We start from the raw sequence: 15,706 nt of genomic DNA, 5'->3' as shown, positions 1-15,706 counted from the left end.
TCAGACAGTAGGGGGCAGTGGTGTCACTGTCGATTTTCTCATTGGGCTTCAGCTAAGGCAGGGAATAGTTCATACTTTGAGTAGACAGGCACAGCCTTATCCAAGAACAGCAAACAGACTGCTTTCATCAGGTACATGTAGTCAGGGTCTTTGTCAGTGTCCCTCAGTCTCCACATGGTAACATTTCATGTGCTACCCCTCCCCAGCTGTCCTTGCAGCCATCACCATGAGTTTAATATCGCTGTGAGGTCAACCAATTACCTGTGTAAACATACAGCTAATAGCAATCAGTCACTTGCGTGTGTATGCATGTGTGTGACATGCATGAATCACCTCCCTCAGACTGAGGCAAAGTATTAACAGAATATATGTTTGATTTATGAGGGCTCTGGAAAAAAAAGGATCTCATTTATCAGAATACCACAAAGAGCAGAAACAGATGCCTTTTTTAGCTCCTCACAGCATGGTGAATACCTGTGTGTTGTCTAGGGATGGGAATTGTTAAGATTTTATTGATACCAATTCCATGATCAATTCTGCTTATCGGTCCAATTCTTTATCGATTCCCTTATCGATTTCTGGTGAGTTTTCTGTGTGGAAAAAAGTAGGCCTACACAGGGTTTCAGTGTTAACGCAACTGTATTATTATGTCCACTGTTTATCAATAACCTTGCATGCTGATGAATATATGAAACATTCATGAATTTGAAAGAATCTTACAGTTTTCTATGTATGAGAAAAACAAAATGAGGGGAGGCGGAATGCTCCACTGTGTTATTAACATCATGTCTCCAGCAATGGAGAGCAGCCTCTCTGCTGCACTGTTAGCTCCGGGGACAGCCATCATTGTCCAAGGCGCTGAGTGGGTGCAGGGTTTTTGAGGTGAAACAAACTGAGCACGGAGTTATTTTCTTCTTATTCTCTGTTCTCTTTTCTTTTTCTCATCTCAGAGTTAGTTTAGGCTGTTTAATGCTGCAGTGTGTGTTGGCCAGTGGTCTCATTTGTTACTGCTGATCGCTGCTCTGCTCTGCTAACATTAGTCTCTGAGTGACGGCATAGAAACTTCACAGTATACTTCACGTTCATCTTGCAAAGGTAATTATTTACTCATTAAATCAAAAAAAAATGCTTGTAACCGCTGCCTTTTTTGAAGATGAATTACAAGATAGCCAAAGATAACTCTAGCATGTGTGCTGTAGACAGACTGGAGGCTGAGCTGCCCTCACAGTTGAGTTCCACCTATTCCTTTCCATCAACATCACATGGCTGGGCATTTGTAAAAGGAACTGATAAACTTGGAGGCATAAGATTCCAATGGATTGGATAATTTAGAACCGGTTCTCAACTGGAACCGGTTCTCGATTCCCATCCCTAGTGTTGTCTCTCCTCTGTGTATAAGTGATATTCAAGTGAGAGCACAGTAATCACTTGCCTTACAGTGCGTATTAATGAACTGTATGTTGAATGTGTGCATGAGCAGCTCAGTGTGCACATACATTGACCATCTGTATGTAACCATGGTGGTGCATGTTAGGAAAATACTCATCTCAGTGGTGTAAGTGTCCTCTACTTACATGCAGTCTGCCCACCAAATCCAACCCATTTGAAACTGAAAAAAACAGGCACCACAAAAGACCAGACCAGCCTCAGCAGTCACTTTCAGTAAAATGTAAGCCAATCAACTAACAGTGATCCATTTAAATGCGTTTCCATTGGTCACACTGGACTAAGGTTGCTGGCACAATTGTCACTTTAACTGCCTGTTGTTGTATAGTCAGAGGAAATGTCTAGTCCATTTTATTTCTTGTCTTTGTCAGTAATTGCACAATCTAGTTGCCAAATGGGACAGTTTCCCCTAATACACCTGGCCAATCTTATCAGTTAAATGGCAAATGGCTAGCTGTTGATTTGAAAGCTTGGAATCAGTGATAAATGGTGCTGCGTATGTGTCCAATGCTTCGTCCATTTTATCTCTGTGCAGCAGCTGATCACAGCACTCTTCAGCAGCAACTGGCAAAATTATTGTGACATCTCTAACTATAAAGTAAGCCTTTCCAGAAACAAATTTCCAGCTCAGTTTGCTGTGGTGAATATGAGGGGGAGCCTGAGTAATGAGCCTGTAACTTCCTACTGTGGCAGCAAGCTTCTCTGCCTTCACTGCTTTCTGTCAAATCACATCTATGTACATATTGGAAGAATTGAGAGTGTACACACATAAGCAAATTAACTCATACCTTCACACACTCAGGCACACACACACACACACACACACATGCACCACTGCCATTCTAGCAGTGCTACAGCCATATGATGTGAAATATGAAGCTTTATGAATACAGTGTTGCTTTTTCGTCAGCCTTAAACCTGTTGTAGCAAACATGGAAAGAAAAAAAAATCTCTGAATATTTTTCCTCAAGGTCATGTGATGCTGAGTGTCTGTGTTTACTGCACTGTGGAACTGTGGTGAATTGGAAATTTTGGAGCTGACTCTGGATCTAGACCCACATACTATGAAAGGATTTGGCTGGTGGGGCGCTTCACAGTGTGCAACCTAGCAGTCTACCTATTCCTTTAATTTTATGTTTAACAGATTTTAGCAGTTCTTTTAACCAGTTTTTAACATTTGTATGTGAGAGAACTTGGCAGTGATTCAGTGATGTGGACTGTGGGAACATTTGCACAGTTTTTTGCATTCTTTTGTGTGACAACGCTGCCTCTGGGCCCTTCTTCCTGCCACGGTGTGGAAGGTCATATCCGCGAGAGTCCTTACAGACTTCGACGGCGAGTATCCCAGCTGAGCTGTGTAGACCGGATAAAAAGACAAATAATTGGAAAAGAGGAAGAAGAGGAGGTCTACGCTGGAGACTCAAGAATCTCAGGCTAGACAACCGCCACAGGCTTCCGCCACTTCCAGCAATCCTGCTGTTTAATGTGCAGTGCATCAGAAACAAGATAGATGAGCTGGAGGCTTGGGCCAAATTTAAAAGTGAAATAAAAGCTAAGTGTCTTCTTGCCTTCACTGAGACATGGCTCAGCAAAACAGACCGGGACGAGGACCTGACTATAAGTGAGTTTGGAAGTCCAATTTGTCTGGACCGGTCACCGGAGATTACTAGGAAAAGTCCAGGAGGAGGAGTGTGTTTTTATGTCAACCAAAGGTACTGTAATACCATAGTGGTCAGAGAGAAGATATGTTCTGTAGATATTGAACTGTTGACAATCTCACTCCACCCCTTTTACCTGCCTCGTGAATTTCAACAGCTGTTCTACAGATTAGTGTACATTCATCCACGAGCCAATGCAACAGCTGCTGCTCAGCTGATGGCTGACATAACACACAGACTAGATTCAGTCTTCCTGGATGCACCCAAATTTGTCCTTGGGGATTTTAATCAATGTAAAAAAAATTTGAACATTGTTTTTATTGAGCATTTCACATTGTATACAAAAAAGAAGTTAAAATTAAATGAGAATTAAAATAAGAATAATGAGTTCTACTTAGTTATACAGCACATCTTGAAAATTGTATTACGTGTATATGTAGTACAATGGACTACCTTCCTATATATCATATTTGGCATAACCAAGTAGTGCATTCCATTTACAAAAGTCTAGGGAGTATGTTCATTTTGATGACGTTTACTCTGCCTATACGGCTTAAAGGAAGGGTTGTCCATCTTAACAAGTCTTTCTCAATTTTTTGTGATAGGGGTAGGTAATTGAGTTTATTCAAGTTGATAAGGTTACTGTCTGTCATGATTCCTAAGTATTTAATCTTGGGTTTGACCTGAAAGGGTGGGTAGGTTATCAGTGTAGATAGCCCTGGTTTAGTTATTGGGAAGAGCTCACTTTTAGTCCAATTAATTTTGTAACCTGAGAAACTATTAAAATTGTCAATCAGGTTCATTAAGGCTTTAAGTAGTAGCTTTAAGTAAGTGTGTAGTACTTCCAATTAAGATTCCCATCATGTTTGATTCCTCTCTAATTTGTTGAGCTAGTGGTTCCAGGATGAGAGCAAAAATCAGGGGGGATAGGGGGCACCCTTGTCTTGTGCTATGTCCAATAGCGAAGGGGCTTGATACGATTGCATTAGTACTCACTCTAGCTCTAGGTTTATTATATAAAAGCCCTATGCAGTTAATAAAGTATTTACCGAAATTGAAATGTTCCAGGACTTTAAACATATAACACCACTCAACACGGTCAAACCAATTATAGGAGTATCATTTGAACTTCCAGCCTCTGATATTATGTAGAAAAGGCGCCTCAGATTATTCATTGAAGCTCTATTTTTTATAAAGCTGGTCTGATCCTTACAAATGAGTGAAGGAAGGTATTTTTCTAGCCTCATCACTATTGCATTGGCAAAGAATTTACTTTCCACTGAAAGCAGAGAAACAGGGCGGTAGAAACCCATAAGTTAGGGGTCTTCGTCCAGCTTGCAAATTAGTGTAATAAAGGCTTCTTGAGTTGTTGGGGGCAATGTCTTGTTGTCAGTTGAATAAGGTACATATCTATTAAAGGGTTCATTAAATGATGCTGGATTTTTTTTATAGAATTCAGGTGTAAATCAGTCTAACCCAGGGGCTTTTCCAGACTCAAGAGACATAAGAGCTTTTAAAATTTCATTTCTGAATAGCGGCTGTCCCAGGAGAGCCTTATCTAGTTCAGGTAATTTTGGTATATTCAAGGAAGATAGGAGTATCTCACATTTATCTGCAGTGTTCGCACATTCTGATGAGTATAAATTCTTGTAAAACTTTTGAAAACATCTTTGGGTTGCACATGGTAGTTGTATCTGTTTTTTTTTACTTTAGATATCTTTTCAGCTGCCAAGTTAATAATTTATTCCCCCTGTCCCCCAATTCATAATATCTCTATCTAGAGCTAGGGAGTGCTTTCTCTGTTTTGTAAGTGTTTGATATATTGTATTGGTTACGTTTTCTTAAGAGTGTCTTGTATAAACCCTCTGATCTTGTTTCAAAGTGTTCCTTTTCCAAGCTTGTTATTTCTGCCTCTAGTAGTTCCAGATTTTTACAAGATTCTTTTTTCATGTGGCTAGAGAAGGATATTATCGTCCCCTCAGCCTTCAGAGATTCCCAGAGGATAGAGGGTGATGGGGCAGTCTCAGAATTAGTCTCTAGAAATAATTTTTATCACTTAGTTTTTATCGAACGATCCATCCTAGGGTTTAGCGTCAAGTTAAGATCGCCTGCTATAATTATTTCCCCTTCTGCTTCACTTAGTTTTAAGAATAAAGACTGGAAAAAGTTTAAGTCATCATAATTTGGGGTGTAGACATTAACAAAGGTGATGACTTCTGATAATAATTTACCCTTTACCAACATAAATCTCCCACCTGGGTCACGTTCTACTTTTTCTGATATAAAAGGAAAGTGTTTGTTTATGAGGATGCAGACACCCCTGGAGCTGGTGCTAAAGGAATTGAAGAATATCCTAATTTCTCATGTTCTTTAGTGTTCAAATGTGTTTCTTGCAGAAAACATGTCTGTCCTGTTTCTCTTTAGATAAGTGAATATTTGTTTCCTCTTCACTGGGTTATGTGTGCCATTAATATTCCAGGATAGTCCAGGTAGTCATCAAAAGTGGTTTTAAGTGTATTTAAATTTTAGGTATTTCTTCCACAGAGAACTTGTTGTAAGATCGCCATGGATTGGTTTGGTAAATAGCATTCCTAGCATTGAGTTTAGGTTTGACTATACTGCACTGAAATGAGGTTTTCATAAAACAGTTAAGAAAATTGTAACTAACATACATAGATGTATAAATGCATAAAGAGAGAATTCTTTCTTTATTCCTGCCCTCACATTCCCTCCCCAGCCAACCCCCTTCCCTGAACTGTGGGAGTTGAAAAACACCCTGAAAGAACACAAGCGCGTATTTGCACTCCTCCTTAGTACAAATAATACATGGATAGATAGTAACGCAACAGCAGTCTCCATTTTTGTAAGCACTGGTTACATATTCAAAACATACAGGATAAGTAGGAACAGAATGCAACTGTGAGAAGTCTAAGAAAAAAACATTATTCTCTGGGATTCCCAGGGATTTTCTGATCCAGTGTACTCATTCATAATCATCTAATTAAACATTTAGAAATCAAAAGTAATAAAGCAAAGTAAAGTCACCTGTATGGATGAGAAGAGGTTGTAGACAGTGAAAACAAATTATGACCTACCCACATTGTGTATTCCAATCTACTGATATATACATGGAAGGGAAACGAAGAGAGAGAGAGGGAGAAAAAGGAATAATAAGCATGTCCATTGTTTTATCCTTCAATCTTAAAGAAAAAAAAAAGATTATGATCCTATCCCTTTTTATCAGGGTCATCAGTGGTCCAAAAGTAGCTGAGCTTCATTCATCAGCATAATATTGTCCAAATACTTCACAAAAATGTGAAGATGACAATATGAGCTAACGGAGCTAATGGAGATATAACTATATATAAATAGATTTACATATTTTGAATGTAACATCCACACAAATATACATGCTTTTCTCCCAGTCGTCCTCCACAGAAGTCTTCTGGCTTTTACTGGGGTATCAGTAGGTGTTTTAGTGCCCCCCTGCTCCATGAAATAACTTGTCATTGACAGGTTATTATTATATGTGTCATTTAATATATGTGTCAGTTTGTAGTCTTTGGTGCTGATGGTGTGCTGTATATTGCAGGCAGCTACAGCAGCAGCAGCAGGCAGAGCTGGAGGTTCACCAGAGAGATGGACTGACTGCCTACGATCTTTCTCAGGTAACCCTCTGCTTCGAAATCATGTCAGAACCCCACTTTGCTGGTCAGGAATGCACCTTTTAGTTGGAATAATGAGACATAATTACTAAATAACCGACTCATTTTAAGGTGTTGTGGAGTGCAGGAATGTGTCTAGTATTCATAAAAAAGATTTTAGCTCTATGTTAACTCACCATGCATTAATGTACAGCAGTTCACATAGCTGGATAAATGGACAGATAAACAGAAGTTTGTCATTCCATGTGATGTATAGTTGATATGCATAACACATAGATATTATAGAAGTTGTGCTATGTACTCATATAGTAAGTTGCATGAAAAATAAAGAATAATGAAGCTTCTTACATCTAGGCCTGTATTTCTCAAGTGTGTCACTTAGAAAATAAATCCAAACTGGCAAAAACTTCTCAATGCTCCAAGGTTGTAATAAACTGAAACTCGCCTTTAATAGGTTCAGTACATTTTGACATAGCCAAGCTTTGATGAGGATCAGGAATGAAGGAATACAACAAAACATTATTTGTTTTTTTTCTTTTTGCTGCTAATTCACATGAAAAATATTTGGATGGAATCCTTCTACATGTATCTGTGTAGATGTGTGGATTGTTTGTGTCATGATTTTCTTCCTCAAAAGCCTTTTTACTGATTGTCAATAGTGAGGAGAACAGTCAATGTACAGGGAAACACTCACCCATGTCACGACATATCCATCTAATAATTTAAATTATTGACATTAACAGTGACTGAATACATTGACAGTGACAAAAGAAAACATCAAGAAAAAATAACGATAGAAAACAAATAAATAAAATGGGGGGGGGGGGGGGGGTAGCTACTCAGAGACTATTTTTAGTTTTTAGTGGGAACTAGAAAACTATGCACCATCCTCTGAAAACTGAAGTCCCCTTGTGTGTAATGTTTTGTGACTTTATGCCCTCTGACCTCCTCCTCTCTCCCCTCTCCTCACCTCCACACTCAGGTACCTGTTGCCAGCGTCAGCAGTGGAGTCCATGAGGCAGGGAAAAACATTGACAAGACAGAAGCCCTGTTCTCCCAGGACAGAGACCCACGCTTTGCGGAGATGTACACCGGCATCTCTGGCTGTACGACACACACACACACACACACACACACACAGAAACATCAACATACATCTCTTATGATAGTTGCTTGTTTAGCATTTATTGTATATTATTATATTTTTTTGTCACCTGCTGTCTGTCCTCCCTGTTATTTCTATTAATGTTGAGTTTGGTGTGTGTGTGTGTGTGTATCTTTGTGTGTGTGTGTGTGTGTGTGTGTGTGTGTAGCGGGAGATAAGAAGATGATGGTTCCCTCCTCTACAGCAGGAGGACAGCAGCTCTACTCCCAGAGCTCTCCCTTCCAGCAGGGACACTCTAGCAAAAGCTTCAGGTACATTTCACTGATTTGTGTTTGGTGCATGTGATGCTCAGCAGGTTACACCCATTACTAATCTGGTTAAGCCTCTGTCGTGATGTGTCTCCATGGAGAAACCTGACTGGACCTCTTATTTCTCTTTTCTTTTTGTGCATATGTGTGTGTGTGTGTGTCCCTCTTTGTGCACACAGTTCCTCTGTGATCCATGTTCCCGGTGTGAATGACATCCAACCATCAGGCTCATCCAACCAGAATCTAGCTCAGATCTCCAGACAGCTCAACCCAGGCCAGGTGGCTTGGTCAGGCAACCGACCCCCCTTCTCTGGCCAGGTACATTAATACACACACATACACACTTTTGGGACTCAGTAGGAGTGGGCTTGGTTATTAGCAATAAGTAATAATTATCAAATATAATTATTAATTATTAAAGATTGATAAAATTATTAATACGAATTAATAACAGCGGGGCACCACCCTGAAGTCAGGGACCAATGATTAAACAGTGAAAACAGTCTCAAAAAGGGGCGTTCATCCAAGAAGGTCAACATCTGAGAGATATTAACAGTGAAGGCTTGAATTCAACCACTGTCACCAGCATCTGTACACACAATCACAGGAAACTTCTCTTTAAATGCACAACACAGTTTACCAACTTTAGCAATATCTATCATAAATCAATAATGCTTCAATTAATGTACATCCATCATACGACTACAGCTATCAAACAAAACAACAATAAACAACAGCGGTTATAAACAGCAACACAATAGACAGCACTAACAGAGATGTGTATGAGTGAGTGTGAGTGTGTGTGTGTGTTGAGGGGAGGTGTGAGAGAAGAAGAAGGAGGAACAAGATGGCCGACGTGAACCATGTGGGGTTCCAGTCAAGATGGCGGATGTGACCGCGAGCTTTGAACTGACGCTGTGATTTAATGGTGACCGCCACTCAATACATGTCTCTGATCACTACAATGGTGTCGTTCAAAACTGAGCATCTGTGTTGCTTAGCAACACACTTCTGACCGCCGAGTAGCGTGTATGAGCGTCTAAGCTCGTGTATGTGTGTACATGCAAGTGAGGTTAGTAGAGAGGGGAGGGTGAAAACACCAAAGAACAAAAGATCTCAGCAATCGTGAGGAGAAGTGGCGCTTGCTTTTTATTTTCACAGAGACTCACATCCTTATTCACCAGCGGTCTGATTTCAACAAGTAAAATGTAACCCACGGTCTCACACACAATGGCAAGCTAACACAAAGTGGTCCAAGCGGTTGGACAAACACAAACTAGTTTAACGTGATAAACGCAACCAAACAAGAGGCAAACAACAATAATACTTCACAGTATCATCTGCAGAAACAACCAGACTCATTGTCCATTAACTTAATAACAAACAGCAATAAAGCTGAAAGTAACACACACTCTGGTGACCTGTCTCTACCCAGACTTAAGCCTCTTACTTTTGTCGCTTAAGGAAGCAAGTAGGATATGTATCAGTCTTTCAGATCCAGCTCAGTTCCTCTGGCTTGGATACTGACGGGGCCGGCTTCATGGCAGCTGATCCTCAGCAGAGTTGTGGAGGAGACTCACTTAAAGGCGAGCAGGGCATAGAAGTTATCCTTCACCTTCTTCTGCAGGAAAAGGTGGAAGAGTGCTGTGTTACACAGTGGTCTTCTTCAGATCTGGTAAGGTGCTCGTTGAATACGGAGGAAATCTCTACCTGACCAGCGAGGATGAGATTGTGCGGCCTGGTTACAGTTTAACGTACGTACAGGAGTTACTTCCTTGTAGCTGTGGACACAGCTGGAAGCAGTAACTGCAGCTGGAAGCGCAGCTCGGTGAGTTTCTCTGGTGTTTATACTCTTGGTGATGTCACGGCTGGAAAGGGGGAACCCTCGGGCCGTTCTGGTGGGTTCCTTCCAACGGGAGCCGAGAGTTTGGTTCTGACGGATTTTACATCTAGGTGTCAGTTGAGCAGAGCATGATGGGAGTTGAAGTACGTTTTGAGTTCTTCTGTTTGACTTGGTGCCTTTCTTTGTTATCAACATTGTGACTGTTTACCGGTCTGCCTTTTTCTCATGCACAGGGCATATGAGGCCCAACAACACCTTCCGTATCAATAATGAAGTCAGCAATCTCTAATTTTCTCTGTCATTTTCTGTACCCCAGACTCCCACTTCTGGTGCCTATTAACAGATGGACTTTTCGGTGTGTGTGTGTGTGTGTGTTTCACAATCCTGCTAAGGGAATGTGATGAGCATATGTTTCTTAACAAACTCATCTGTCTTCCTTCTTCTGGTCCAGTGCACTGCTGCACTTGTTAGGTCATTCCACCAAACTGAATTCTTTGTTGTCCAGTGATCTCTAAATGTGTCACAGCACACAGTAACTAGACCCAGATGATATGAGGGGGGAAAAAGTTAGCACCTCTAAACACAACAGACATTAAGGAGAGCTAACATCACACAGGGTTTCCATATGTCCTGGAAAATCAAAATAACCTGCCACTCTTAGAGTCGACCTTGTTTTTTGTTTTTCACGTTTTGTTTTGTTGTTTCATGTTTTTGTGACACATATTGTATTACACAAATGAAGTATTGCACAAGTCAGGGTTTTTCCTGCCTATATAACTCAAAGGCCTTTGTGTTACTGGCGTCCGCCTTTGTTGAAAATTCCGGCATGTGATGTTGATGGAACAAAATAGGCGGAACTCAACTGCAAGGGCAGTGCAGCACCCAAACAGTCAACAGTATACCCACGCTAGAGTTATCTTGTAGTTCCTCTTCATAGAATGCAGCGGTTGCAAGCATGATTTGTTTTAATGACTAAATAATTACCGTTGCGAGACGAACGTGAAGTATACTGTAAACTTTCTGCGGAGCAGCGATCAGCAGCAACAAAACGAGACCGACTGACACACTGCAGCATTAAACATCATAAACCAACTCTGAGATGAAGAAAGTAACTCTGTGCTCAGTCTTTCACCTCAAAAACCCTGCACCCACTCAGCGTTGTGTACAACAGTGTGTTTCCCCGGAGCTAACGGTGCAGCAGAGAGGCTGCTCTCCACTGCTGGAGACATGACGTTAATAACAAGACAGCGGAGCATTCCTCCTCCTCCTCAGTATGTTAATCTCATACAGGCAAGAGACTGTAAGATACTTTCACATTAATTCATTCATTAATTATTGCAGTAAACTTTTTAAAATAAAAAGGCTGGGGACCATTTATCTTATCAGCCAGGTCTGTTTCATATTGTATTTCAATGGAATGAAGACACCAGTGAACGGTTTTGCACACAGTATCTCGGAGCAAGAGACTGAAAATAGAGCCCCCTTTTCTATTCATTCAGTCGAGAATCAGTTTTGAATATCACAAGTATTGTAATAGTATCAAATCATTTGTCACAACCTTTATATTTCATCTTTTTGTTCCACCTTAGGATAAAATTTAAATCCCTACAGACACTTTTGACTGTCAAATCATTTTTTTCACACAAACTGTGTACACGCACCACTCACATCCTCCAACCTTTGCCACCTTTGTCTCAAAAACATCCAGGGAAAACCTTGCAAGTATCGATTCACAAATACATGATTAATGACGTGCCTACATCCAATTATGGCTAATTGTATTGGAATTATAGTGGAAATTAGGCTATGCACATACAAACAGTTTTAGTTGAGTTTTATACATCTGCTCCCTCGAAAAATGGCACATTTGCCCAAACTATTCTTGAAAACAATGACTTGTCTTGGCAGAATTTTGATTATGCCACAAAAACATGTCCCGCTGTGTTGAAATACTGTACGGCTCTGTTCAGGAGCAAAGTGATGTTGGTAATTTATTTCACATAAATAAATAAATATATATATATAAATATATGATTCATCTTGAGTTCGGTAGCCATTCCCGTATTTCTACTGTTAACCTTCAATTCTTGCGACTAAAGATAAATCGACTGTTGCTGGGATAACTTTCCAGAATTGTAAAATCTTTCCACAAAGTATTACAAACTGCTGAGCAGGGTGTTGACATTGTCTCAACAACATGTGAAACACTACACCCGCACCAACACAGCCCCTTGTGCTGTGTGACTGTAGACATGTTTTCTGTCAGAACACTTGCCACTGTGGATCGTTCTAACGTTGCACTCACCACCTTCATTATAGATTCAGGAAATACAGAGTCCAGCTTAACAACTTTTATTAACTACTATTGGAGCAAGCAGTGTGAGTCTCCTAAAGCTTTCTGAGTAAATTTCAATTTTACATGTAATTTACAGATAAGTGTCTCTAAATGACAGTAAACCCAGAATGTGCTTCTGACTACCAGTTTGAAAATAATGTTACACAAGCACAGTAGTGGGATAATGCACATTTATCTAAAGCAAAGGTTCCAGTGAAATGTTGGAATGTTAGATTGTGATTGTTTAAGGGTTATACTGCAGACTGATTTCATGTTCTAATAAATTTACAGTGTCAGATCATTTTTCATGTGTATAAAATATGCAATATATGACTATGAATTCATTTATTTACTATGTTCCAAAAAACAAGAAAACAAGGACTGTTCAAACTTGAAAATACAGTTTTTGCACATTCCATGTCTAATGAAGGCATGAATAAATAATTCCAGTTTGTTTTCAGGAAACAACTGTATCTTGTATTATAGTGAACCTTGATGTGAATGTACAGTTAAAACCTGTTATATTTGTACATCTAACCAGTATCTCTGCTCTCCAGTCCAGTAAAGCCCAGTCCAGTCCTTTTGGTATTGGTTCTGGCCACAGCTACCAGACTGACCCAGCTTCCTACAGTCCCCTGTCATCCCCAGCTACTTCCTCCCCCAGCGGCAACGCCTACTCAGGATTGACGAACCGCAGCACAGCCTTTGGTGAGCCTTCCCTTCATCTCCTATCCTCATTTATGGTTGAGTGATCCTATATGTCTCACCTGTTTGGTGGAACATTGATGTCTCGTGGTAGTCTTTGTGTTCCTGTCTTTGTGTCTGCAAACAAAATCTTAGGAACATGGTAACTGAGGAAGAACATCTGAGCAGCACAGGCAATCAATAAGATTGAGATCAAAAAACCACAACAATAATATTGAATATTGTTCCTCTATATCACAATATGGAAAATTTCATTTAAAGTCATTCAATTAATTCAATTTTGATGCATTACATCAGGCAAACCTTTGCATGTACAGACTCCTGAACTTGAAGTAATTCATTTAGACCAGGAATATAAACCAAGAGCATAATATGCAGTGCTGCTTGAAAGTTTGTGAAGACCTTAAAATTTTCTGTATTTCTGCGTAAATATGACCTAAAATGTGATCAGATATTTACACAAGTCCTAAAACTAGATAAAGGGAACCCAATTAAACAAATGAGACAAAAGAAAAATAATTTTTTTCATTTATTTATTGAGGAAAATGATCCAATCTTACATATTTGTGAGAGGCAAAAGTATGTGAACCCTTGCTTTCAGTAACTGGTGTGACCCCCTTTTGCAGCAATAACTTCAACCAAATGTTTCCAGTAACTGTTTATCAGCCCTGCACATCAGCTTGGAGGAATTTTAGCCTTTCTTTAGGATAAAGGTCGGTTGGAGAGTAGTGGGTTTCTCCTTGCAACTCTGCCATGTACACCATTGATGTTCAATGTTCTCCTGATTGTGGACTTATGAACATCGACTGTAGCCACTGCAAGAGAGGCCTTTAGTTTCCTAGACGTTACCCTGGGGTCCGTTGTGGCCTCCAGGACTATTGCACGCCTACTCTTGGTGTGATCTTTGTTGTTCGACCACTCCTGGGGAGGGTAACAATGGTGTTGAATGTCTTCAATTTGTACATGATCTGCCTGACATTCGACTGGTGGAGTCCAAACTCTTTAGAAATGGTTTTGTAACCCTTTCCAGCCTGGTGAGTATCAGCAACTCTTCTTCTAAGCTCCTCAGAAATCTCCTTTGTTTGAGCCATGACACACTTCCACAAACCTGTGTAGTGAAGCTCAGACTTTGATAGTGAAGACCCAGATTTCTCTTCATTAAATAAGTTACGGCCTCCCAGACTCACACTTGATTGTCATCCCATAGATTGACACAACTGACTGTAATTTTTTCTTTCAAATGACTTTATAATCCTAGAGGTTCACATACTTTTGCCATGCACACATATGTAAGATTGGATCATTGTCCTCAATAAATAAATGAATAAGTGTAAGGTTTTTGTCTCATTTGTTTAATTGATGTCTCTTTATCTAGTTTTAGGACTTGAATGGAAATCAGATCACAAGTTTAGGTCATATTTATGCAGAAATAGAGCAAATTCTAAAGGGTTCACAAACTTTCAAGCAGCACTGTATGTTCCACTAAAAGTCATGAAATGACTATACTGAATTATTACTCAGGTCTATAATAAGGTTTTGCATTGCCTCTATGAATAAATTTTCAGTCCATGGGCAGAACATTTGTCGGCTCTACAGTGTCAGCGTTTAAATAAAAACAAGAAACCTGATATAAGAAGGAGAAGGAAATGTGTAACTTTACCCATGTTGTCACCTTTTCCAGTGGACAAAGGTAAGTAGAAATTTGAAGTTGTTGGAACCACAACAGGCAGCAAAGGCCAAAGGGTAGAAAGATAAATATTTTCAAGATCGGGGTGAATAATGTTGCAGAAGTCTTTGTATGGTGGAAAGAACTAAATTAATGAAATATGATGCAGAGGTTGCAACGATTCTTGTAGATGGGTAATATACTCGCAAATAATAACATCATTCAGCAGCTCAGATATATGACCCATATTTTGTTATTACTTATTATTACTTATTTTCTTACAAGCCTTGTGTGTGTTTGTTGTTATTTAGGCCAGCTGGTCACTTTCCAACTTTCCAACAAGATCACAGAATCTGCAGTCCTCTATACAGTCAGTGTGTATAGATTAATCTGCCATCTGATTTATATGTTGTGCCCCAGTTACACACCATCATTGGCTCAATTGAACTGAATATTATAATTATTGACAGTGGAATTACATTAAAGGGAAATTTTGCCACTTTTTATGTGGATGTCCAATCAGTGTTGATGGTAAATGTAGTAAATTGAAGTACTGAATTCCTCAGTGTGTGCTATATTGAGTTTTCATGCTTGCATAGCCGTGCCGGCAGTGCCTACAACAACCAGAATGCATTGCATGCGTCTCATCCAATCAGTTACTGATGTTGTGTTTATGGAATGCAGTGGGCAGTAAAGTACAAGTATTTTGCTGAGGTTTATTTTCATTTACAAAACCTTTTTCATCATCAAGTCTGGATAATGCACCAGTGTGTTAGGATTATTACACAAACAACATGCTGGAATTTGTTATGTGGATCAATGACAGTAATGGGACTGGCAAAGCAGGATGCAGCTGCTCAGGTGAAATGCACAATTTAAAATATTGTTATTGTTTGTATGTATAGGACAAGCAACATGGATGATATTTTAAAAACAAAGTAATGTTAGGAGCCACAGTTAAATTTGGCACCCATT

At 39.7% G+C, this 15,706-nt stretch overlaps 1 protein-coding gene across 2 annotated transcripts in view; it reads left to right on the top strand.

Moving 5' to 3' along the window:
- The window catches only part of arnt2 (aryl-hydrocarbon receptor nuclear translocator 2), a 92,022-nt gene that overhangs the window by 62,186 nt on the left and 14,130 nt on the right, over positions 1–15,706 (top strand). For both annotated transcript variants that reach the window (XM_067597859.1, XM_067597849.1), the window contains 5 exons: positions 6,697–6,772; positions 7,752–7,875; positions 8,083–8,185; positions 8,362–8,500; positions 12,918–13,068. In XM_067597859.1, coding sequence (XP_067453960.1) covers positions 6,697–6,772; positions 7,752–7,875; positions 8,083–8,185; positions 8,362–8,500; positions 12,918–13,068 — 593 coding nt within the window. The remainder of the gene's footprint in view (positions 1–6,696; positions 6,773–7,751; positions 7,876–8,082; positions 8,186–8,361; positions 8,501–12,917; positions 13,069–15,706) is intronic.

Source organism: Thunnus thynnus, chromosome 1 (genome assembly GCF_963924715.1).
Source record: "Thunnus thynnus chromosome 1, fThuThy2.1, whole genome shotgun sequence".
Lineage (NCBI taxonomy): Eukaryota > Metazoa > Chordata > Actinopteri > Scombriformes > Scombridae > Thunnus > Thunnus thynnus.
The sequence above is the reverse complement of the archived record's forward strand: the minus strand, read 5'-3'. Positions and strand labels throughout refer to the sequence as shown.